Source organism: Loxodonta africana, chromosome 21 (assembly GCF_030014295.1).
Source record: "Loxodonta africana isolate mLoxAfr1 chromosome 21, mLoxAfr1.hap2, whole genome shotgun sequence".
Lineage (NCBI taxonomy): Eukaryota > Metazoa > Chordata > Mammalia > Proboscidea > Elephantidae > Loxodonta > Loxodonta africana.
In genome coordinates this window covers 52,396,491-52,420,007 of record NC_087362.1, presented here as the reverse complement: position 1 = coordinate 52,420,007, position 23,517 = coordinate 52,396,491, and the positions used below count along the sequence as shown (strand labels likewise).

At 39.9% G+C, this 23,517-nt stretch overlaps 1 protein-coding gene across 2 annotated transcripts in view; it reads right to left on the bottom strand.

Moving 5' to 3' along the window:
- Positions 1 to 23,517, bottom strand: part of CDH11 (cadherin 11) — a 188,232-nt gene that overhangs the window by 16,154 nt on the left and 148,561 nt on the right. For both annotated transcript variants that reach the window (XM_003417081.4, XM_010596699.3), the window contains exons 8-11: positions 16,269 to 16,522; positions 9,601 to 9,737; positions 7,958 to 8,091; positions 7,614 to 7,731 (exon numbers count right to left, since the gene is read on the bottom strand). In XM_003417081.4, coding sequence (XP_003417129.2) covers positions 7,614 to 7,731; positions 7,958 to 8,091; positions 9,601 to 9,737; positions 16,269 to 16,522 — 643 coding nt within the window. The remainder of the gene's footprint in view (positions 1 to 7,613; positions 7,732 to 7,957; positions 8,092 to 9,600; positions 9,738 to 16,268; positions 16,523 to 23,517) is intronic.

Below are 23,517 nucleotides of genomic sequence, written 5' to 3'. Positions count from 1 at the left end.
TGTGATATTGAACATCCATGATTTTAGTAAAATAATAATAAAAGGAAAGGCTTAATAGTGAAACTCTGGAACTAACATCCCTATTAAAGTAGCAAGTAAAGTGAGAATAGCCGTTACCTTTGCTATTAAAAAAAAAAATACTTAGCACATATTCTAAAAGTGTATATCTATGCAGTTAGACAAGAAAACAAATTTAAAAGGATGAAGCAAATTACTATTATTTAATTTTGACGTGGTTGTCTCCCTAGAAAACTCAAGAAACTCAAGTAAAAGTTTATATCATTCAGAACAATGTCCAATAATAAATAAGCCAATTAAAACAGCTATACTTTATACTGGAGCCCTGGGGTGCAGCAGTTAAGAGAGTGGCTTTATACTACAGGAACACTGGTGGCACAGTGGTTAAAGCCCTTGTCTAACCAAGAGGTCAGGGGTTCGAACCCACGAGCCACTCTACCAGAGAAAGATGTGGCAGTCTGCCTCCGTAAAGATATACAGCTTTGGAAACCCTATGGGGCAGTTCTATTCTGTCCTATAGGGTTACTATGAGTTGGAATTGACTTGACAGCAGGTTTTTTTTTAATACTTTATACTAAAAATAGTTACTTAGTAAATATAATTTCAAAATCCACTTCACAACAGCATCCAAAGCATAAAACATTTAGCCATAAACTTGACAAGAAATGCCTAGGACAAAAATGAAGAAAACCACAAAACATCACTGATGGCAATAAAAAGAGAATCGATTCAATGGGAAGTCAGGTCATGCTTCTTGACAGGAAGACTATTTAAAAAATTTAGTTCTTCTTAATCTATAAATTTAAAGTTAATTCAATAAAATTCACAAAGGTACTTATCAGGCATCTGAAAAATAATTCTAAATTATATATGGAGAAATAGACAAACCAAAATACGTATCGAATTTAAGAAATATTTTAATAAGATCCAAATTATGCATAGAAAGTATCTGTCAGATTTTCACATATATATGTGTGTATTTATGTAGCCAGTGAAGAAAAAATGACACTAGCACTAAAGTAAACAGCCAGATATATGAGAAGAAAGTTCAGGAAAAAAATCTAAATTGTATATAACGTAGAAGATAATAAAGTGTTATCAACAGAGAGTCCGTGATGGAGCAGAAAAGTGGGATGCAGAACTCAAATTCTAGTAAAAAGACCAGACTTAATGGTCTGAGACTGGAGGGACCCAGGAAGACATGTCCCCCTGGACTCTCTGTAAGCCCAAAACTGAAACCATTCCCGAAGCCAACTCTTCAGGCAAAGATTAGACTGGATTATAAGACATAAAATGATACTCGTAAGGAGTGTGCCTCTTAGCTCAAGTAGACACAGGAGACAATGTGGGCAGCTCCTTTCTGCAGGTGAGATGAGAAGGCAGAGGGGTACAGAAGCTGGTTGAACGGACATGCGAAATCCTGGGTGGAAAGGAGGAGTGTGCTGTCACATTATAGGGAGAGCAACTAGGGTCACATAACAATGTGTGTATAAATTTTTGTATGGTAAACTAACTTGAACTGTAAACTTTCACTTAAAGCGCAATTTTAAAAAATTATATATATATGTATATAAAAGAAAGTGTTAAAAAGCACTTGGAAATGAGTGGCTATCATAAATGATATTTAGAAAATGAACAGTCAATGGGAAGTGGTATATTTATTTCACAGGGATAAAAGATTGAAATGGGAAAATATAGCTAAATATTAGTATCAATTTGGAGTGAGGAAAGCCTCACTAAGGAAAATACTAAACAGGAAAAAAAAAAAAAAAAAAACCTGACAACAAAAATGTAGCATCAATACCTAAGAACACAGCATGATGACAATGTGAAGGATATCAAAACACTGGGAAAATATATGCAATAGGTACGATAGGTCAAATGAGCCCTGATGGTGCAACAGTTAAGCACTCAACTACAAACTGAAAGGTTGGCAGCTCAGTCTCATCTAGTGGCTCCAAGGGACAAAGACCTGGCGACCAGCTTCCATAAAGATTACAGCCTAGAAAACTTTATGGGGCAGTTTTACGGTCACATGGGATCACTCTGAGTCAAAATCGACTCAATGGCCCACAATAACAACATGGTAGGTCAAAGGTGAAGCTTAAAAAGATGAAGAGATTTCATGAATCAATTGCAAAATTGATGGATACACAGTTTAAAAAATGGGCAAAGGACATGAATCGTCAATTCATGAAAGCAAAAAAGGAAATAATTATTAAAAAAAAAAACCTCAGCTTCACTAGCAGTGAAATTGAAATTTTAAATATGATTATATTCCACTTATTAATTTGTCAATGATGAAAAAGAATAATAATATAATAATAATATCTAGAGGTGACATGGATGTGAGAAAATGAGACCGCTCCTCTTTTGCTGATGGAATTATAAATTGGTATAACATTTCTGATGGGCAGTTTGCCAATTAAGTATCAAAGGCTCTTTGGTCCAGCAATTCCACTTTAGGAATTTATGCTAAAAAATAATCAGATATTTGGCAACAAAAACAATGCTCTTTTATAAGGCCAACTGACAACATAATCCATCTTGTTGGAATTAAGAGGATAATTAGAAGAAAAGGTTGATACGCATCTATTGAGGCAGAAAATGTGCATCACATATTAAATGGGAAAAACGTGGACACGTATTTTATGATCGCATTCTTTAAGAAAAAAGGAACATAAGCAAAAAAATCTGGAAGACTATAAAAGAGCAGTAGTGATTTCTGCGTAGTACATTATCAGGTTATTTTACTATTTTTTAATCTTATTTCTGCTTGTTTGTATTTTCTAATTTTCCTACAAATGTGTGTATTAAATATATAATAGAAGAAAATTATAAAATGCTTTGCAAATATATTAGTTTCATTTTGTTGCCAAATTATGGCTGTGATTAGAATTGAAATTAGTTTGTCCTCTATTCTCATTTTCTCTCGGATTCTATATTTATGAATTGGATTTCAGATATTTCCTCTTCTGAAAATTATTATTCAACCATTTGGAGTAAATGAAAAGGTTTAAGAAAGAATTAAATAGAAAAGGCACATCCATTGAGCTCTGTATTCGTAACACAGTGTAGAAAAGGCACATCCAGTGAGCTCTGTATTCGTAACACAGTGTAGAAAAGGCACATCCAGTGAGCTCTGTATTCATAACACAGTGTGTTATATGCACCAACACTCAAATTTCACATCTAGCTTTTTCACTTCTTAGCAGTGTGACCTTGGATAAGTCGCTGAAGCTTCTGATGGCTCGTATTCCTTCCTCATCTAGAAAACGGGGGTGAAAATATCCAACATGCCCACCTCATGGGGCTGTTTGAGGAATTTGGCTAACAACAGCACGGAAAGGTTTTATAAACCAATGCAGAGAGGTGAGGGTTACTCTTTTTTTCTTTGCCCTCTTCTTATCCATTACACAGTTCTTATGCTTTTAGAGACTTCATAGGTTCAATACTTTCAAAGTAAATGCATCTCAAAATCTGGACAGGGCAGGTCTTCATCTGCCCAAAGAGCACCATTCCTGATATTAATAGTCCAAAATGGATTGAAATGCTGAAGAGTCATCCAGGATTCTGGTTTCCTGCTGCCCGCTGAGTCACTGAGAAGCTTGGGCAGGAGAATGGAGCAAGACAAAATGAAACAAAAGGCTTGTGTGTATTGAGATAATTTTCCCTCTTATATTGCTAAAGATGCTTAAAGTTTAGCAGAGTTTAGGCAACCACAATGCTGATTATTTACATGGCATGATGGAAGTAAACACTCAAAGAGAAAGAGACTGGATGCTTTGACTCAGCATGATATAAACCATTATCTCATGTTTTCTGTGGAAAACAGTCTCAGCCGAGAAATTTGGTAACTCAGTAGGCTATTAATAGGATGTGGAACGTGATTATTCCTTTTAGATTACTTCAAATATGTAATTACTTTTAGAAGCTAGCAGAAACTTTATTAAATGATAATTATAGGACTGTATTTGCTTTAAGGTTCTGTAATAGCTCTAAGCATGGGGGTTTTCATTAACTGTTTGCCACAGCTAATAAAGTCATTTTTCTTAAAAAGCAGCAATTCCCTGCAAAAGTGGTAACTCAATAGTTAGATTAGTCTTTTACAGGGGAGGGGTGCGGGAGATGGATTGTGCAGTCAGCTGGCTTACCCACAGTAATATAATCTCCTTGAAAATATAGAAGGCATCCCCGAAGTAGTGTGACAAAGTAAAATACGCACTACTCCCAAGAGAAAAATATGTCTTCATATAATATTTTCAGAGGTTAACAGAAACTAAATACTATTGCATATATGCAAACCAAAAAGACAAGGCGGGAGGCAGAGGCAGAGCTGGCGCAGTGAGAAAAGCCTAGAAAAGTCTGTTGTTTGCAGGATGTGTAACATGACAGACATATACCCAAGAGTTTGACCTCAAATGCAAGTGGGCGATGATAGCAAAATGCAGATAAGCATCTGACCTCAAATATTTGAGAAAACAGATAGTAAAAAGAAGTGGTTGCCAATAGAGGATAGAGGAGAGTCAGGAATAGGAGGAGATGGACTTTGTGGCTACTTGCCTCCATGAACAACTGCCTCCTTTGTCATGAGACCAGAGGAACTGGATGGTGCCCAGCTACCATTACGGAACATTGTGATCTATAGAAGATTCTATAGAAGAGTCTTGATCAAAAGGGGGAAAATGCAGAACAGATTTTAAATACTCATGGACTCTAGACTTTCTGGAACAATGGGGGCTAGATGAATCCCTGAAACTATTGCCCTGAGATAATCTTTAAAACTTAAACCAAAAATATCCCCTAAACACTTCTTAAAACCAAACAGTAGTTTAGCTTAACTAGTTTAAAAAAAAAAAAAAAGTCTGCCTTAAGCATTATGTTCCTTGAAGAACTATCTATGAGGGATCAAAGTGACGACAGCAACACAAAAGATTAGACAGGAAGCTTAGGGGCAGTGAGTTTATACTAACGGAGGAGGAACAAATCAGAAAAGGAGGGTGAGAATGGTTGCACAACTCAGAGAATGTAAAAATGTCACTGAATTGTATATACAGAAATGGTTGAGCTGCTGTATGTTTTGCTATTATAGTCTCAACAACAACAAAAAGAAGTGGTTGCATAAAAAACCAAAACCAAACCAGTTGCTACGCCGTCAACTCCGAATCATGGCAATTCTCATGTGTATCAGAGCAGAACTGTGCTCGATAGGGTTTTCAATGGCAGACTTTTTGGAAGTAGATCAGAAGTAGGCCTTTCTTCCAAGGTGCCTCCAGGTGGACTTGAACCTTCAACCTCTCAGCAGCTGAGCGCATTAACCATTTGCAGCACCCTGGAATGTACAGAAGGCATCCCTCCAACCAAAGAACACCAGTATTTTCTGGATAACTGAGGAAAACATCTGACTATTGGTAAAACTACATACACACTGAAATACAATGTTTGAGAATCTTCTTCATCAAAAATAGACAAAGCCTAGACTGAAACAATACAGCAGTTTATCAACCCAGGGTGGGATCTGCGACTGATCTGGGAATTGAGGAAATTCCAAGAATGGAGGCAGGGATTCTCACTAATTCAAAGATATGCACACATCTTAGAAAGCATTATGAGAAAACCTTGCTCAATTCAGCTCAGTAAACATTTATGAAATGTCCACTATATGCCAGGATCTCCCTGATTTGGGTCTCCATGCCTTTAGAAAAGGAAATTGCTATATTACACACGGGTACTACCAGCAGTATATGTGCGCCTAGCTGGAAACTGCTCACCTACCTTAAAAAAAAAGACCCTTTCCTTCGAAATCCTATCAGACACAGTAGAACTACCCCACAGGGTTTCCAAGGAGCTGCTGGTGGATTCAAACTGCTGGCCTTTTGGTTTGCAGCCATGGCTCTTAACCATTGCACCACCAAGGCTCTACCTTGGTGCTCTGCAAATGTCTCTCTTTAAGGGGCTTGAGGTGTTCATACATACACATTAACCAAAGTCGTCAGGTAAAGGAAAAATCCTAGCTAAAATATAAACTTAAATACAAACTTAAAGAACTTCAAGTAATTTCATCTGTTCCAAAATGATGAGAATCATTTATAAAGTGAATCAGGGGTTATTTTGTAGGGTTCCTTTAAAATGCGGGGGACCCTGGTTATCTTTGATATAACTTCCTTCATATCCAGGCTCTCAAGAACAATTCCACTGCAGAAAGCAAGGCCTTGGGAGAAAAAGTCCTTGTCATAGCACCTAGGGCATCTGAATCCACAGTCTCATTTGCTTTATGCTTGATTTATAAGATTCATAATTGAATGTCCAAATCAGTTCAAGAAATAATAATAAAAGTATGTCAGATCTCATCTCCCTCCATCCAAGTGGCATGGGTAACAAACACGTCTTTGTTTTGATCATCAACCCAGTAGGGTGCAGTGACTAAGGTTGTAGTCCCTGGCCTCTGAGTGCCTGGGTTTAAAACCTAGCTCTCTTATTTGGCTGCGGGACTTTGGGAAAGTTACTTAATGGTTCTGTACCTCATTCTCATCTCACAGTGTTGCTGAGAGAATTAGCTGGATTGAGTATGGGAAGGACCTTGTCATGGTGTTTGAACATAGCTACTGTTAATCACGGTCTAGAAGATAGTTGCAACAGTGATGGCGGGAATAATAATACTTGTTGGGTTAGCTTAAGATCCTAAGAGCCTGACCTCAGTCATTGGGAAAGCAATCAACCTATAACATAGTTCATGGATAGCAGGGTTAATGAAAACATCCATACTCAGAAGGACTACCTTTTATTTCCATGTGAAATGATGGCATTTGTCTCCTGTTTTCACTGACCTGCAGTGTCCCAGATTTACAAGAGCAGTTCCACTCAGAAGTAAGCTGCAGAGCCAAACACTCTGGCTGGGAGTCATGAAACTCATTTTTGTCCCTAGTTCTGCCACCATTTGATCACAGGACTTCATCAGTCTGGCTTATACCGTAAGAACAACTGTGTCTAACCCTCTGCAAGTCTAGAGCCTCCTTGACCAACCAAATGAGAAGCAGAAGTCACAATCAATTTTGCGGTGTTTATAGCACGCAAACAATGTTTTGATTTGCTCCCTTCAGGGAACAACTCTGCCACCACCTTTAGATATCAAGCTCTATCCCCAACCACACTGCACTAAAACTGTGCTTGGAAGGGGAGGCCAGCCGAAAGATTACTTTGCCTTACAAAGTTGAGCTAACCTCTTTTAATGCTTTACTTATATCAATATTCATAGAGTCATGCTCTTCCCCAAGGGTTTATCAACCTCTAAAAAAGAAAAAAAAAAAGATAAATGAACTTGTTTGCATATTGACCCTGTAAGCTTCCCCACTTGGTTTTCCCACTGCTTCATGAATATCAAAGCCAACAAAAAAATGTGGAATAGAATTAGACTCACTTGTTCATATGCACCAAATAAGCCCATGGTTCAAAATTGAGGTGGCATCATTATTTCTTGTTTGTGGTTCAACAGGAAGGCATTATTAAGATTAGTAAAAATGCGTGTGCTCTGCAACGTAAAAGCCATTCGTTTTCCATTTCTACTTCTCTGAATGCATAGGAACCTTGGTACGAACCTCTGTTGTCTCTGACTGTGAAATTTGGGTTGTGAATGATTTCAGGGGGTAGGCTGAAGATAAATCTTGGTCCATTGGCTGTGTCATCCTTGTCATCTGCACTAATTGTAACAATCGGCTGAAAGAGAAAGGTGGCCCATGAATAAATCATGCTGATATTGGCACATCATTTATTCAAAAATTCCTAGCTGTCTAAAAAGCCAATTTTAATTAGAAACATAGCTCCAGAGCAAAACGAGGGCTCTGAGGCCCCTGTGAACACTGGGAGATACCTGCAGGTGATGCTTTCAGAAATAAACTCTGTTTCCAAATGCCTTGCTCATAGCCAGGGAGGAAGGTGTTACCTGGTTGGAAAGTGGCTTGGTCTGATCGCTCTCGCAAATGAAGCCTTCATAAGGGGCTGCAAACTTGGGAGCGTTATCATTGACATCAAGGACCCTAATGGCCACAGGGACTTTGGCTTCCTGATGGCGGTTGTCTGGAAGGAGAGAATTCAGATAGTCAATGTCACGGAGGAATTTCCATTGGTCCTTGGAAAGGTGGAAGCTCTAGCCACCCATTTGAGCAGGACAGGGAAAGGCGTTGGTAAAATCTAAAATCTGAAATGGGCTAGGTCCGTTGTGAGGGGGCTAACCTGGAATAAATGCAAGTATTGACCTGTAAGCACTAAACCAGGGGTAATGGTGCTTCAGTGGCAGAATTCTCGCCTTCCGTGTGAGAGACCCAGGTTTGATTCCTGGCCAACGCACCTCATGGGTGCCCACGGCCCATCTGTCAGCGGAGGCTTGTCTGTTGCTATGATGCTGAACAGGTTTCATCAGAGTTTCCAGACTAAGACCAGCTGGCAAGCTACTTCCAAAAATCAGCCAGTGAAAACCCTATGGATCACAATGGTCTGATCTCATGGTGCATGGGGTCCTCATGAGTCAGGGACTGACTTGACAGCAGCTAACAAAAACAAGAACTAAACCGTTTTTCCACTTCTATTGATTCTGAAGCTGAGGTTTAATTCTAAAGCCTCATAATGGAGCCTGCCCCCTGAGCACAGTCTGTAGCAGCAGTTCACAGCAGCATCCGAATCATCTGGGAACTTTGATACAAATTCTTGGTCCCCATCCGAGACCTACTAAATCAGAGGCTCCGGGGGTGGGGCCCAGAAATCTGTGTGATGACAAGCCCTCCATGAGACTGCAATGCACAATCAAGTTTGAGAATCTCTAGTCTGAAAATAAACAAGAACCCACAAATCTTGGTTCTAAGGATGCTGCTGCCCCCTGTTTAACCCAAAGGAGCGATGGCTGATAGGACAGAGTGGGGAAGTCTTCTGTGACAGCCACGGGGTTTGGAACTGCTGAGGGTTATCAGCTGTCTTGCCAAATCAGTTCTGCCAAAGAAAATGAAAACATCCCTGTTTGTCTCTATGTCTTCCTAAGTAAGTAAAAAAAAAACCAAAAATAATTATTTTGGCCTGAAAAATATGCTTACTGACTAAAGAAAAAAAAAATCTATCTCACCTGTCTGGCACTTCCCAGTGAAATCTGTGAGAGCCTGTTTTTCTGGGTCTCATAAATTTTCTGCCTTTGACAGGGTGCATTCACCACTTTTCTATCGCTCTCTATTTAGCCGGAAATATTTCAGCATCCTTCTCTGACAGGTTTCCGCTGTATATGTATATATAGTTATACACATATAACTACAGGACTATATTTATAAAACCCCATTGCTGTCCAGTCAATTCCAACTCAGAGCGACCCTATAGGACAGAGTAGAATGGCCCGATAAGGTTTCCAAGGAGCAGCTGGTAGATTTGAACTGCTGATCTTTTGGTTAGCAGCCGAACAGTTAACCACTACACCACCAGGGCTCCTCATATCTGTCATCTATCAATCCATCTATCTACCTATCTATCTGTCTGCCTGCCTGTCTATCTAGTTTGAAGGAATAATATTTGGTGAAGTAGAATCAAAATGTTTAGGAGAATACTTACGGATTTCTGTTGCAAAGACGGAGATGTTGACCCAGGCGGTTTCCTCTCTATCCAGAGGTTTCGTAGTTTTAATAAAACCATCCTCTGGATTAATATTGAAAAACCTGTCGAGGTCAGTATGACGATCGATTGAATATCTAAGCAGAATGCAAATGAGGCAATTAGACCAAGACGTTGGAAGCAGCTTAATATTTGAATATTTTCTCCATGTTGTATTTAAAGCAACTTTTCAATGAATCACTTGAGGTAGGGTTTTTTGTTGTTGTTGTTGTTTTTTAATCAAATTTAGTTTTCGAACTTCATTTTACCACATTGGAATTCTTTATTCAGCACAATGAATGAAATAACTGTTTAGCATATTTGATTGAGAAGTATAATAAGAGTTGCATATTTCTCCATATTTATTACAATCACCCACCATCTGAATATTTATGAAGTTGCATTTGAGAAGTGGGTTTATCTTGCTCCCAAATACTCAGAAAGTCACAAACTTATCAAACCTTTGCCAGATTTTTGCATATGAAATGTTAAATGGTTTCAAGTTTATCTAAATTTATCATCAAGGATCATTTATGGCCCCCAAAATCAGTTTTCTTCTTATTGAAAGAAACATACTAACTATATTTTGAGGACATACTCTGTAATTTTAGGGGTTTTCAGGTAGCTGGGTTCTGAATTCCAGGGTACAATATGCAGAGCAGGCTGACAATTGGTTTATACATCTCTCTCCCTGCACCCTAATGATCTGGGGCTGTGCCAAACTGCAGAGCTGCAAGGTGTGAGCTGCTCCTATCCATTAGTAAGCTTGATTTCTTTTTTTGTTTGTTTGTTTTCTTCTAATAGCAACAAAAGAAAATTCCAGAATATTTTTGGAGTGCATTTATGGCAAGCTGAGGAGGGAGATGGGAAAAAGGAATGGTATATACTGAGGTGCAGAAAGGTAAAATAACTTATCCGAGGTACCCAGAGAATTGGTGAGCATTGGATCCCTGTCTTTTACTGGTCTCTTCAACTCCAAAATCCTTTCCCGCCTCACTCCACCATACTGACTTCTGGGTGGTGGAAATGGTTAAGCACTGGGCTGCTAACAGAAAGGTTGGGACTTCAAACCCACCCAGAGGTGTGCTGGAAGAAAAGTATGGTGATCTACTTCAGAAAAGTCACAGCCATTGAAAACCCTGTGGAGCACAGACCTACAATGACGATGCCATGAACTGGAATTGATTCAACGGTGAATGGCTTTGGTTTTTGTTTGTTTGTTTTAAATATACTAATTCTGAAAAGAAGAAGATCAAAGATAGGTCGTGTTCACTTAGTATCATGTGGAGCTTCATAATTGAGTGGTTATCTGTTCTTAGAGGGCTTAGCTGTGTTTTCATAGAATTTACAGAATACATATGTCTGAAGGTGTTCATTGAGGGTGGCAGACTCAAAAAAAAAATATTAGAGGTGGGAAAGACCACGGATACCATGGTGTTTAACCTCTTTGATTTACAAATGGTGGGATGTGCAAATGGTCCACATCAGGTTCCTTGGGAGCCATTTCAGACCTCAGATCTTCCAGCTCCAGATCATGTCCCTTCCAGGAGTGAGGGACTGCCCAGTGAGCCACACAGCACTTCATAGCACACAAAACTGGCTCAACTCTGATCTCACTGGATTTCACAGCATGCTGTGGGGACAGAATGAGGAGTCCCCCTCCCCAGTGAGGAAAACGAGGACAAAGAATCATACACCTCTTAAATGTCGGAGTAGGGGCTCAGTAATTGAGCCCTGAGCAAAGAGCCCTATGTGGAAAGGAGGCAAAAAATAATAAAAGATGGTGTTCCTGCCATCAGAGAGTTTACTACCTAGTTAACATCACAGGGAAACCCAAGAAAGACAAGTGACTATTCAAGGCATTATTCTGTAAAAGTTGAGGGCACAGATTTTGGTTCTGGAAATACCTAGGTACACGGTCATGCTGTATTACATAGAAGTTGAATGATATTGAAAAAGCCACTTAAACTCGCTGAACTTCAGTTTGTTTATCTTTCACATTTGAATATTAATAATGCCAAATTTGGGGTTATCTGTGAGAATTAAATGAAAGAACAGACGCTTGAAAGACATAACATAGTGCCTGGCACATGAAGAGGAGAAAACACACAATAGCTGCTATTATTTTATTTCTGTGGCTGTTGCTGCTGCTGCTGTTCCATTCTGAGAAATGATCACGAAAACTCTCAAATGTCAATCTACAGAGTGTGAACTTTATCCTGTAGCCAGTGAGAAATCACAGAAGGCTTTTGAGAAGAAGAACAAATAAATGGAATCAGGCTATCAGGGTGAATAATACAGTGGGGTGGACAGGTTGGTCCAAGGAAGAGAGAGTAAAGGAAGGAGCAGAGGAAATGTAAGGATCTGATGCAATTTTTAAGACAGGAGTTGATAAGGGACTTAGGTATATGGTGGCAGGGGAAATGGGAAGCTATGTGATGAAGAAAGCACCAAAAGGACTTGATGAATATTTGAATATCTGTCGGAGACTGGGAGAATCTCAGATAATTTTTACACTGAGTGTCTTAGAGAGGGAGATATTCAGAGACACATAAGGAAGGTCAATATAGCATGAAGGAGAGACTGGAATACAACTAGGATGATGCTCTATGCTAACAGAACAAAGACTCGACTGGATGATAGGTTTCATAAAGTCAAGGATGGAAGCAGCCTTCCTATTCTTTTAAGTATGGTACAGCAAGTAGATAACATTTATTTTGAATGAATGAATGAGCCAATGCAGAGAAAATTAATGAATGGAGATGCACAACAGATAGTAGAATAAATACTGAGAGTCGGGGAGAAAGATCAGGTTGGAGGCAGAAAACCTAAAGCATTAATGCAATTTGACCTTGTCATGGGAGTGATATAGAGAGAGGAGTGCTAAAGTCAAAAGGCTGAGACTTAGGGAGTCCCCACTATCTAGATAGAGACAGAGACAAAAAAAAAAAAAAATAGTGAGAACACTAGGTATGCTAATGTCTGCACTTGACAGCTAACCTAAAGGTTGCCAATTTAAACCCACCCAGTGGCCCCATGGAAGAAAGGCCTGGCAACCTACTTCCATAAAGATTACAGGCAAGAGAGCCCTATGGAACAGTTCTACTCTGTCACACATGGGGTTGCCATGAGTTGGAATTGACAGTAATAGATTTGGTGTTTTTGGTTTGAGGCACAAAAAGGTTACTGCCAGTGAAGGGAGAGGAAGAGAAGGTTTCAGGAAGGAAATAGTGAACCAAAGTGTTACAGCTCTAATGCCACAGAGTCTAAGGAAGATCTATAAAAGGCAGCTGAGAGTTTGGATGAAAGTGTGAGGCCTGACTCATATGTTCAAGGACACATATTCCCTTCTAGGTGAGGAGAAACAACCAGGAAAGGAGGTAGTGAGGATAAGAGGCTCATTGAATGAAAAGCTCTGGATGTTCTTCCATATTGAAGTGACAGTTCTAAGAACAGGGATCTGAGTGGGTGAGGAGGTTTGGTTCAAGGGCAGTACTGAGAATCCTAGAGACATGGAAATTGCCTATATGCACAGAACAGCTACCATTGAAATGCTGACCCACATAACTAATTGCAGATACGGATCCTTGGAGGCAATGTAGTTCAGAGGAAATGAGTGGTTGTTCGATGTATCTTTACACCATCACTCTTCCGAAAGTTGCTAGTGTGCCTTGATACTCTAGGCCAAACCTGCCTCATTTAAAATTCACACTATGAACATTTTTGAGTAGTTGAAAAGTATTAAAATGGTCCCCAGTCGTTATGTAACCCATTTTCCTACACAGAGAGAATACAAGTACTCAAATTCTACCAGGAAATCCTTTCATTAGTGGCTGCTGGGTTACAGTAAAAAGCTCAAAATGGATTCAAGCAGATCTGGGCTATAATCCAGTCTCCAATACCAACTGGCCATGTGACTTTGAGGAAATCATTTTATCCCAAAGCCTCGGTATTCCCATCTACACAATTCTAGAGCAGTCACAGCCTTTAAGGGTAGCTGTGAGGATTAACTTAAATAACTTAGTGTAACAAATTGTCCAGGACTGAGACAGTAAAGGGTAATTCTCTTAGAAAAGAGGCAATCTTCCAGGGTCCAAAGGCAACTGAACAACTCTTTACAGTTGGGACTTCCTTCTGCTCTGCCACCATTTTCTTTGGTATAAAGTGAAAACTCTACTGTTCATGGTATTTTCTTTTAATACTCAGATCCCTTTACTCAGTTATAGGTACCTAAGGTTAGATTGGGAACCCCCAATGTGTGCTCAACAAAGTCTTGTTGAATAAATGCATTAATGAGAAATCATCACTTTTATCATGTTTCTAACTTTTTATACTCAAAATCTGTCAACTTGAATTTCTAAGCAGAATCTGGGGTTATTTCATTTATTCATGAAATAAATATTAATTAGGCATCTAGTGCTTGGCTGCTAACTGAAACGTTGGCAGTCCAAACCCACCCAGTGGCTCCACTGGAGAAGGACCTGGTGATCTGCTCCTGTAAAGATTACAGCCTAGAAAAGCCCAATGGGACAGTTCTACTCTGTCACATGGAGTCAAAATTGACTCGACAGCACCTAACAACAACAACAACATCTGAGTACTCTGTTAAAAGGGGAGATGCAGTGATGAACTAGAGCAGAGGATAGCAAGTATCTTCTGAAAAGGGCCAGATATCAAATAGCAAATATTGTAGGCTTTGCATGAGGTCTCTGTCGCAACTACTCAACTCTTTCTATTCTCATAGCATGGAAGCAGCCATAGACAATATGTAACAAATGGCTGTGACTGTGTTCCAATAAAACTTTATTTACAAAAATAGACGATGAGAAAATATTTGAAGGACTCACACTTTCTCAAAACTTACTACAAAGCTATAGTGATCATTACTGTGTGATACTGGCATACCGATAGACATATAGATCAATGGAACAGAACTGAAGAGTTCAGAATTAAACCCACACATCCATGGTTAACTGATTTTCAACAAAGGTGCTAAGACCATTGGGGAAAGAATAATCTTTTCAACAAATCGTCCTGGGACAAGTGGAAATCAGCATGCAAAAGAATAAAGTTGGACCCCTAGCTCATACCACACATAAAAAATTAACTCAAAATGAATCAAAGACCTAAATGTAAAAACTAATACTGTAAAACTATTAGAAGAAGATATACAAATGGCCAATAAGCAAATAAGCACAAAAATGAAGCTCAGCATCATTAGTAACTAACAACAAAAAAATTTAGGTGGATAAAAAACAAAAATGACAATGATTTTTTGTTCGTTTGTTTAACTTAGGTAGGATGTGATAGCTGGACTTACATTTTAAAAGGATCACTCTGACTGCAGGATTGATGATAATAGGGCAGGTGGAAAATCAGAGGCAGGGAGACCATGAGAAGGCAGATGATGGAATCCAGGCAAGAAAAGGATTAAGGCAGTGACCATGGAGAAATAAATGCCTGCTAGAATAGAATCTAGCACAAACAGCTAACTTGTTCAGCTGCTAACTGAAAGTTGGGCAGTTCGAGTCCACTCAGTGGTGCCTCTGAAAAAAAGGCGTGGAGGTCTACTTTTGAAAGATCATAGCCATTGAAAACCTTATGCAGCACAGTTACATTCTGAAACACATGGAGTCACCATGAGTTGAAACTGACTTGATGGCAACTAGTAAAATTCCATTCAGGGCAGGTTTCAGGCAACTAGAAACTTCCACCCTATAAATGTCTTGCAACCATAACTCAGGTCTCTTCAGCCTCTTTCTCACTTCCCTCTCATCTTCACCATCAGCTTCATCAGTTTCAACTCAAATTGGGGGGCAGGCAGGGTTCTCATTGCTTATCCAGCTTGCTTTACTAGGTTACAAAACGACAGTTAAATCTGAGAAACCCAGCACCTGTGTAAGGCAGAAACTTGTCAGAGAAGGAAAACTCCAATATTTTCCACTAAACTGAGCAATTGAAAAGTAGTAAGACGGTCCCCTGTCAAAGGTGGCAAACGTGCAATACCTGGAAAAACAAGGCAGTCCTGTCGAATTCCATTGTATATTCATAATAATAAATGTACCCTAAATTTGTCTGGCACTTGGTTAGCAAGTGCTCAGCAGCAGTTACAGGGACAGATCTTGCTTTCCTAGCCTCCTGCTCACCAGCTCTGTCACTCTGGGTCAGTCACTTTGCCTTGCACACTCCCAAGCTCCCCTTAATTTAAGGTATAATAATTCCTCTAGCAATAAAGTTGAGGGGAAAAATTAGATTGAATGTCTAAAACGCCTAGTAAACTGAAGCATAGGAAGCTGTTCAACATAATTACTATAATTTTTTGCAATTATTATTTATTCTTCACTACAGTTCCCTGAGTCAGAGAGGTCCAGCCAAGGCTTATATCCCCTTGTGTTCCTTAGGGAATCTGCTTGAGAGAGAAATTATGCAGCATGAATAAGCCTATCCAACAAGTTCATGGTAGAGATGCGCTAGAGCTCATGTCTTCTAAACCTCAATTCCATCTGCTTTCCACTGAACCTCATAAACTTGAACCCTTTTTGTAATTGAGGGATGTGATTCCTGCAGGGCTTTCCCAAAAACTCTCGCCTCTAAAATTCCCCATGGAGTCTCTTAAAATCAATCTGTACCTTATCGGGCTGTTGGCAGCATCGGGGTCTTTGGCATGTACTCTTCCCACCACAGTGCCAGCAGCTGCATTTTCTTGGACTTCATGGATGTAACTTGGAGCCAAGAACATGGGGGGCTCATCGGCGTCTTCTACTGCGATCTTGACCGTCACAGTGTCCTTGAAGGGCCCGTTGCTGATGAACTTCGGGTCAATGTGTACATTGGCAGCCTCTACCTTCAAGCTGTATGCTCTTTTGGTTTCAAAGTCTACAGGCTGACAAGAATGAAGAGAAGGTTGACAACCAATGCTTTGAAAGAATAATGGAAGTGAAAGACCCGAATGTTTTATAGCGCACAGTGAATAGTTCCTCAAAGACAAAAAATCGGTGTCTATTCAATATCCAATTACCTGAGCCATTTGGCCACAAAATCAGGCAAATAAATTGCTGAAACCTGGAATGTGCTTAGCGGGTAATTCTAGGAGCATAACAGATGCAGAGGGCCACAGTGTTCAGAAAGAACCTCACTCTACAGAGCAACATGAAGGTTGCCCAAATTAAAAGCTGCCAAAGAGAGAGAGAGCCACTGGGTGCCAAAGAGAGACTCTACAAAAATAAATCTGTAGCCCATTCCATAAAGTAGTAGGAATCTTGGTAATAAAAATACCGATTGAATTTCAGCCATAAGAACAAAGGAACTGCTCCCCCTCCACCCCCACCCCCACCCAAAATCTGATATTGTAGCCATGTCCCAAAGTCTGAGGCATTTAGGGACGGTGGCTCATAATATGATTTGAGGTGCCTTATGGGAAATTTTGATGAGCAGGGTAATTATTAAATAACCTGAACTTACTTTTCAACAGAGTTATTTCTTTCCTAAGTCTTTTAATCCTGAACACATTAAATAGAACTTCTCGCTACAGTGCTAATTTTTAGCATGTCTTTCAGATAATCTCCCTTTTGAGAGACAATGATACAAGTCTCTAGCTAGAATACAACGACATTATTTTGTTTCGAATGTATTCATTTTAGGTTACTTTCCATTTATGGCAAGTGATAAGACAATGAGAACAGTAATGCTTCCTTATTAAAATAATGCATATATATATAAACAAGGTCCATTTAAAGCAAAACAAGTATAATAGGACAGGGTTTACACAAATACACACACACAAAAAAAAAACTTGAAAAGTAGTATTTGAATGACTGTAGTTATTTGGAAATTGATGGCAAATATTTCCTAATTCTGAATGTGAGGAGGTACCCTTAGACAGTCAGCAAAGAGTGAAAAATAAAATTGTAGCAGAGAAACAAGCCCTAATGCCTAGGAAACAGAACTTTCTAATTAGCACTCTGGTTGCTGCTGAACTACCAAATATTCGGAAAGAACTTGATCTTTTAAGTCGAGCATCTGCCTGCCACACTGGTGTCGTTTCAACTTGCCTGGCAAACACTTATTTCAGATGGGGATATAATGATGGGACTTAGTTCTGACCTACTTCTAGAGAATTCCAAACTAAGGATGATTCAAGCTTTAGGAAGCTTGAATGTATTCAAAACCCTTGACAATTTTTCTATCCTCTTCCCACTCCCATCTCCCCAGAGCCAGGGAGTATTTCCTATTCCCAAAACAAAATCTCTCCCCAGCCGCTCCATCGTTCGGGAACTCACCAGCTCCTTTATCCTTGGCTGGGTTACTGAGCAGCAAAAGGGGGTGATATTTACAGGCTAAAGGCCTGAGATTGCTGCAATTTCTCAAGAGTTTCTGCAATTATTACACAGGATCAAAAACCTAGAATATAACAGCTCTGAGACCAGGTAACCTGTAACAGGAAAAGGAGCAACTTTCCAATCTGAGCTAGTCTGTGGATGCCACTAGAGCAGAACATTTGAACTTGATGTAGCCATAAGCCTAAGAGCAAAATTCCCACTGGAATGCCCCATTGGTGCTCAGGCAAGTACAGTCATGTTTCCTTCTGATATGTTCCTGATCCCAAGCCAGAAATTCTAGGTCTTTGCCAATGTTTGTCTGTCTGGAATGATCTTTCCCAGCTTGGTGAGATTCTACTAAGCCATCTGGTGGTCAGCTCAAACCTTACTACCTTGTAAAGTCCTCAACTTGACCAGAGAGAATTCTGCAGCTCCTCAGCGCCCCTTTTTCAGCCCCTCATTTCACTTCCTGTTAGGCTGGGGGCATCACAAAGGACTCCACTGAGTCTAGATGATCTTTGCCTCCCTAATGCCAAGGAAATGAGTCCCTGGGTATAGCAAATGGTAAAGCTCTTGACTACTTGCCAAAAAGTTGGCAGTTCAAATCCACCCAGAGGCTCCTTGGGAGACAGGCCTGGCAATCTGCTTCCGAAAGGTCACAGCCTTGAAAACCTTATGGAACAGTTCTACTCTGCACACGTGTAGGTGCCATGAGTTGGATAGGGCGCAAAGGCAACTAACAACAAGTGCCAACGATAAACTGCACCAAGTGATCACATGTTGTTAGGTGCCGTCAAGTCAGTTCTGACTCATAGCGACCCTATGTACACTAAAATGAAACACTGCCTGGTCCTGTGTTATCCTTACAATTGTTATGCTTGAGCCCATTGTTGCTGCCACTGTGTCAATCCATCTGGTTGAGGGTCTTTCTCTTTTTTGATAATCCTTTACTCTATCAAGCATGATGTCCTTCTCCAGGGACTGGTCCCTCCTGATAACAGGTCCAAAATATGTGAGATGAAGTCTCGCCATCCTCGTTTCCAATGAGCGTTCTAACTGTACTTCTTCCAAGACAGATTTGTTCCTTCTTCTGGCATTCCATGGTAGACTCAATATTCTTTGTCACACCATAATTCAAAGGCACTGATCCTTCTTTGGTCTTCCTCATTCACTGTCCAGCTTTCACATGTATACAAGGCGACTGAAAACACCATGGCTTGGGTCAGGCGCACCTTAGTCCTCATACTGACATCTTTGCTTTTTAACACTTTAAAGAGATCTTTTGCAGCAGATTTGCACAACACAGTGCTTGATTTCTCAACTGCTGCTTCCATGGGTGCTGTCATGGATTGAATTATGTCCCCCCCAAAATGTGTGTATCAATTTGGCTGGGCCATGATTCCTGGTATTGTGTGGTCTTCCTATGTGTTGTAAATCCTGCCTCTGTGATGTTAATGAGGGAGGATGGGCGGCAGTTGTGTTAGTGAGGCAGGACTCTGTCTACGAGATTGGACTGTGTCTTGAGGCAATCTCTTGAGATATAAAAGAGAGAAGCAAGCAGAGAGAGGGGGACATCATACCACCAAGAAAAAAGCACTGCGAGCAGAGTGTGTCCTTTGGACCTGGGGTCCCTGTGTGCAGAAACTCCTAGTCCTAGGGAACACTGATGAGAAGGCCGTCAGAGAGAGAATGTCTTCCTCTGGAGCTGACGTCCTGAATTTGGACTTTTAGCTTACTTTACCGTGAGGAAATAAATTTCTCTTTGTTAAAGCCATCCACTTGTGGTATTTCTGTTATAGCAGCACTAGATAACTAAGACAGGTGCTGATTTTGAATGCAAGTAAAATGAAATCCTTCGCAGCTTCAGTATATTCTCCGTTTATCATAATGTTGCTTATTGGTCCAGTTGTGAGGATTTTTTGTTTTCTTTATGTTGAGGTGTAATCCATATTGAAGGTTGCACTCTTTGATCTTCATCAGTAAGTGCTCCAAGTCCTATTAAATTTCAGGAAGCAAGGTTGTGTCATTTATATATCCTAGGTTGTTAATGCGTCTTCCTCCAATGAGTTCTTCTTCATGTAGTCCAGTTTGTCAGATTATTTGCTCAGCATACAGACTGAATAAGTGTGGTGAAAAGATACAACCCTGATGCACACCTTTCCTGACTTTAAACTACGCAGTATCCCTTGTTCTGTTCAAACAACTGCCTCTTGGTCTATGTTCAGGTTCCTTATGAGCACAGTTAAGTGTTCTGGAACTTTAATTTGTGACAATGTTGTCCATAATTTGTTATTATCTGCACCGTTGCATAGTCAATAAAACATAGTTAAACATCTTTTTGGTATTCTCTTCTTTCAGCCATGATCCATCTGACATAAGCAGTCATATTCCTTGTTCCATATCCTCTGCTGAATCCAGCTTGACTTTCTGGCAGTTCCTTGTCAATGTTCTGCTGCAACCACTTTTGAATGATCGTCAGCAAAATTTTACTTGGGTGTGATGTTAATGGTATTGTTGAATAATTTCTGCATTCTGTTGGATCACCTTTCTTTGGAATGGGTACAAATATGGATCTCCTACAGTCGGTTGGCCAGGTACTTGTCTTCCAAATTTCCTGGCATAGATGAGTGAGCGCTTCCAGGGCTGCATCTGTTTGTTGAAGCATTTCAATTGGTATTTCTCAATTCCTGGAACCTTGTTTTCCACCAACGCTTTCCGTAGCTTGCACCTCTTTCTTCAGTATCACTGGTCCTTGATCATGCACTACCTCCTGAAATGGCTGAATATCGACCAATTCTTTTTGGTGCAGTGACTCTGTGTATTCCCTCCATTTTCTTTTGATGCTTCCTTCAACGTTTAGTATTTTTCCAATAGAATTCTTCAATATTACAACTAGAGGCTTGAATTTTTCCTTCAGTTTTTCAGCATGAAAAATGCCAAGCATATTCTTCACTTTTGGTTTTCTAATTCCAGGTCTTTGCACATTTCATTATAATACTTTACTTTGTCTTCTTGAGCTGCCCTTTGAAATCTTCTGTTCAGCTCTTTGACTTTATCATTTCTTCCTTTTGCTTTTGCAACTCTAAGTTCAAGAGCAAGCTTTGGAGTTTCTTCTGAAATCCATTTTGGTCTTTTCTCTCTTTCTTGTCTTTTTAATGACCTTTTGTTTTCTTCTTGTATGATGTCCTTGATGCCATCCCACAACTTGTCTGGTCTTTGGTCATTAGTGTCCAATGTGTCAAATCTGTTCTTGAGATGGTCTCTAAATTCAGGTGGTATATACTCAATTTTTTTATACTCAAGGTTATACTTCAGCTCTTGTAGACTTGTTCTTATTTTTTTTATTTCAACTCTAACTTGCATATGAGCAATTGATGGTCTGTTCCACAGCGGGCACCTGGCCTTGTTCTGACTGATGATAATTGAGCTTTTCCACCATCTCTTTCCACAGATGTAGTTGATTTGATTCCTGTGCATTCCATGTCACAAATTCCACGTGTATAGTCCTGTTTACATTGTTAAAAAAAGGTATTCGCAATGAAGAAGTCATTGGTCTTGTAAAGTTCTATCATTTGCTCTCCAGCATCATTCCTATGACCAAGAGCATATTTTCCAACTACCAATTCTTTTGTTTCCAACTTTGGCATTTCAATCACCAGTAATTATCAATGCATCTTGATTGTATATTTGATCAATTTCAGACTATAGAAGTTCGTAAAAATCTTCAATTTCTTCATCTTTGGCCTTAGTGGTTGGTGCACAAATTTGAGTAATATTCAACTAACTGGTTTTCCTTGCAGGGGTATGGATATTATCCTATTACTGCCAGTGTTGTACTTCAGGATAGATCCTGACGTGTTCTTCACGATGATGAACAGGACGCCATTCTTCTTCAAGTTGTCATTTTGGCATAGTAAACCATATGATTTTCTGATGCAGAATGGCCAATACCAGTCCATTTCAGCTCACTTGTTCCTAGGATATCAATATTTATGTGTTCCATTTCATTTTTGATGATTTCCAATTTTCCTAGATTCATACTTTGTACATTTCATGTTCCTATTATTAATGGATGTTTGGAGCTGTTTATTCCAATTTTGAGTAGTCCCACATCAGCAAATGAAGGTCTGGAAGGCTTGACTCCATCCACCTCCTTAAAGCTGACTCTACTTTGAGGAGGCAGCTCTTACCCAGTCACCTTTTGAGTGCGTTCCAACCTGAGGGGCTCATAATCTGGCCCTATATCAGACAGTGTCCTGGTGCTATTCATAAGGTTTTTACTGGCCAATTTTTTTTTCAGAAGTAGACTGCCAGGTCCTCCTTCCTGGTCTTAGTCTGGAAGCTCAGCTGAAACCTGTCCACCATGGGTGACCCTATTGGTATATGAACACTGGTGGCATAGCTTGCAGCATCACAGCAACACACAAGACCCCACAGTGCGACAAACTGACAGACAAGTGGGGGAGAGGTCACACGCATCCATGATTTTGACTGAGTGGGGAGCAGGGCTGATGGATAGATAACATTTAAACATTTACCTCCAATTTATTCCCCGCCTCCTTCCAAAAAATGATTTGAGGTAGTTTCCTGTGTGACCACTTACACCCATGTTATGAGTACAGACAGGCCCTGGGATACCAACGCTGACTATGGACAGCTCGCACCTGCCCTTTAACACTACATAAACTCGCCCTCACTTTGAAAGGATTGAATCAACCTCTATTCACAATGAATTCTTCGTCACCATCACCTTCACTTGCTACACATGCAGCTTCTAAATCATTTAAAAGGCTTTGAGCATTTTCTTTCACTAATCAAACCTGTTGCTATTTGATTTTGACTTATAGTGACCCTATAGGACAGAGTAGAACTGCCCCATAGGGTTTCCAAGGAGCAACTGGTGGATTTGAACTGCCAGCCTTTTGATTAGCAGCCAAGCTCTTAGCCACTGCGTCAGCAGGACTCCTCTTGCACTAAAAAAAAACATTGCCATGGAGTCGATTCCAACTGATAGCGACCCTATAGGATAGAGTAGAATTGCCCCATATGGTTTCCAAGGAGTGCCTGGTGGATTCCAACTGCCGACCGTTTGGTTAGCCGCCGTAGCTCTTAACCATTACACCACTAAAGTAAGGCTAAATAAGAACTGTATGCACCTGTTCTGACTTACCTACAAATTCAACTTGAAAACTTAACGACACAGAATAGATCTCTTTCATAACCTGTGGACTGCTTGTAGTTGAAATAAAGCTAAATGAGGCAATACACTGCCTAAGTCATAAAGATCTTAATGCCCCCCCTAGTTTACTAACCCCACCTCTGAAAATTCTCCCTGAACGGTTAGCTCAACAGAAAAACAAAACAAACAATATTCAAAAATGTATAATGTTTGTTAGATATAATAGAGGGCTCTGTTTAATCAGGGGGAATGTACACACCAGACACAAAATCCAACTGTGAGATTTTATTAAGGAAATAATGGTTCATCAAGAAGATAAGATGTTATGTAGTCATTAAAAATGTTTATGTATTTATGTAACGGCACGTAAAATGTTTATGA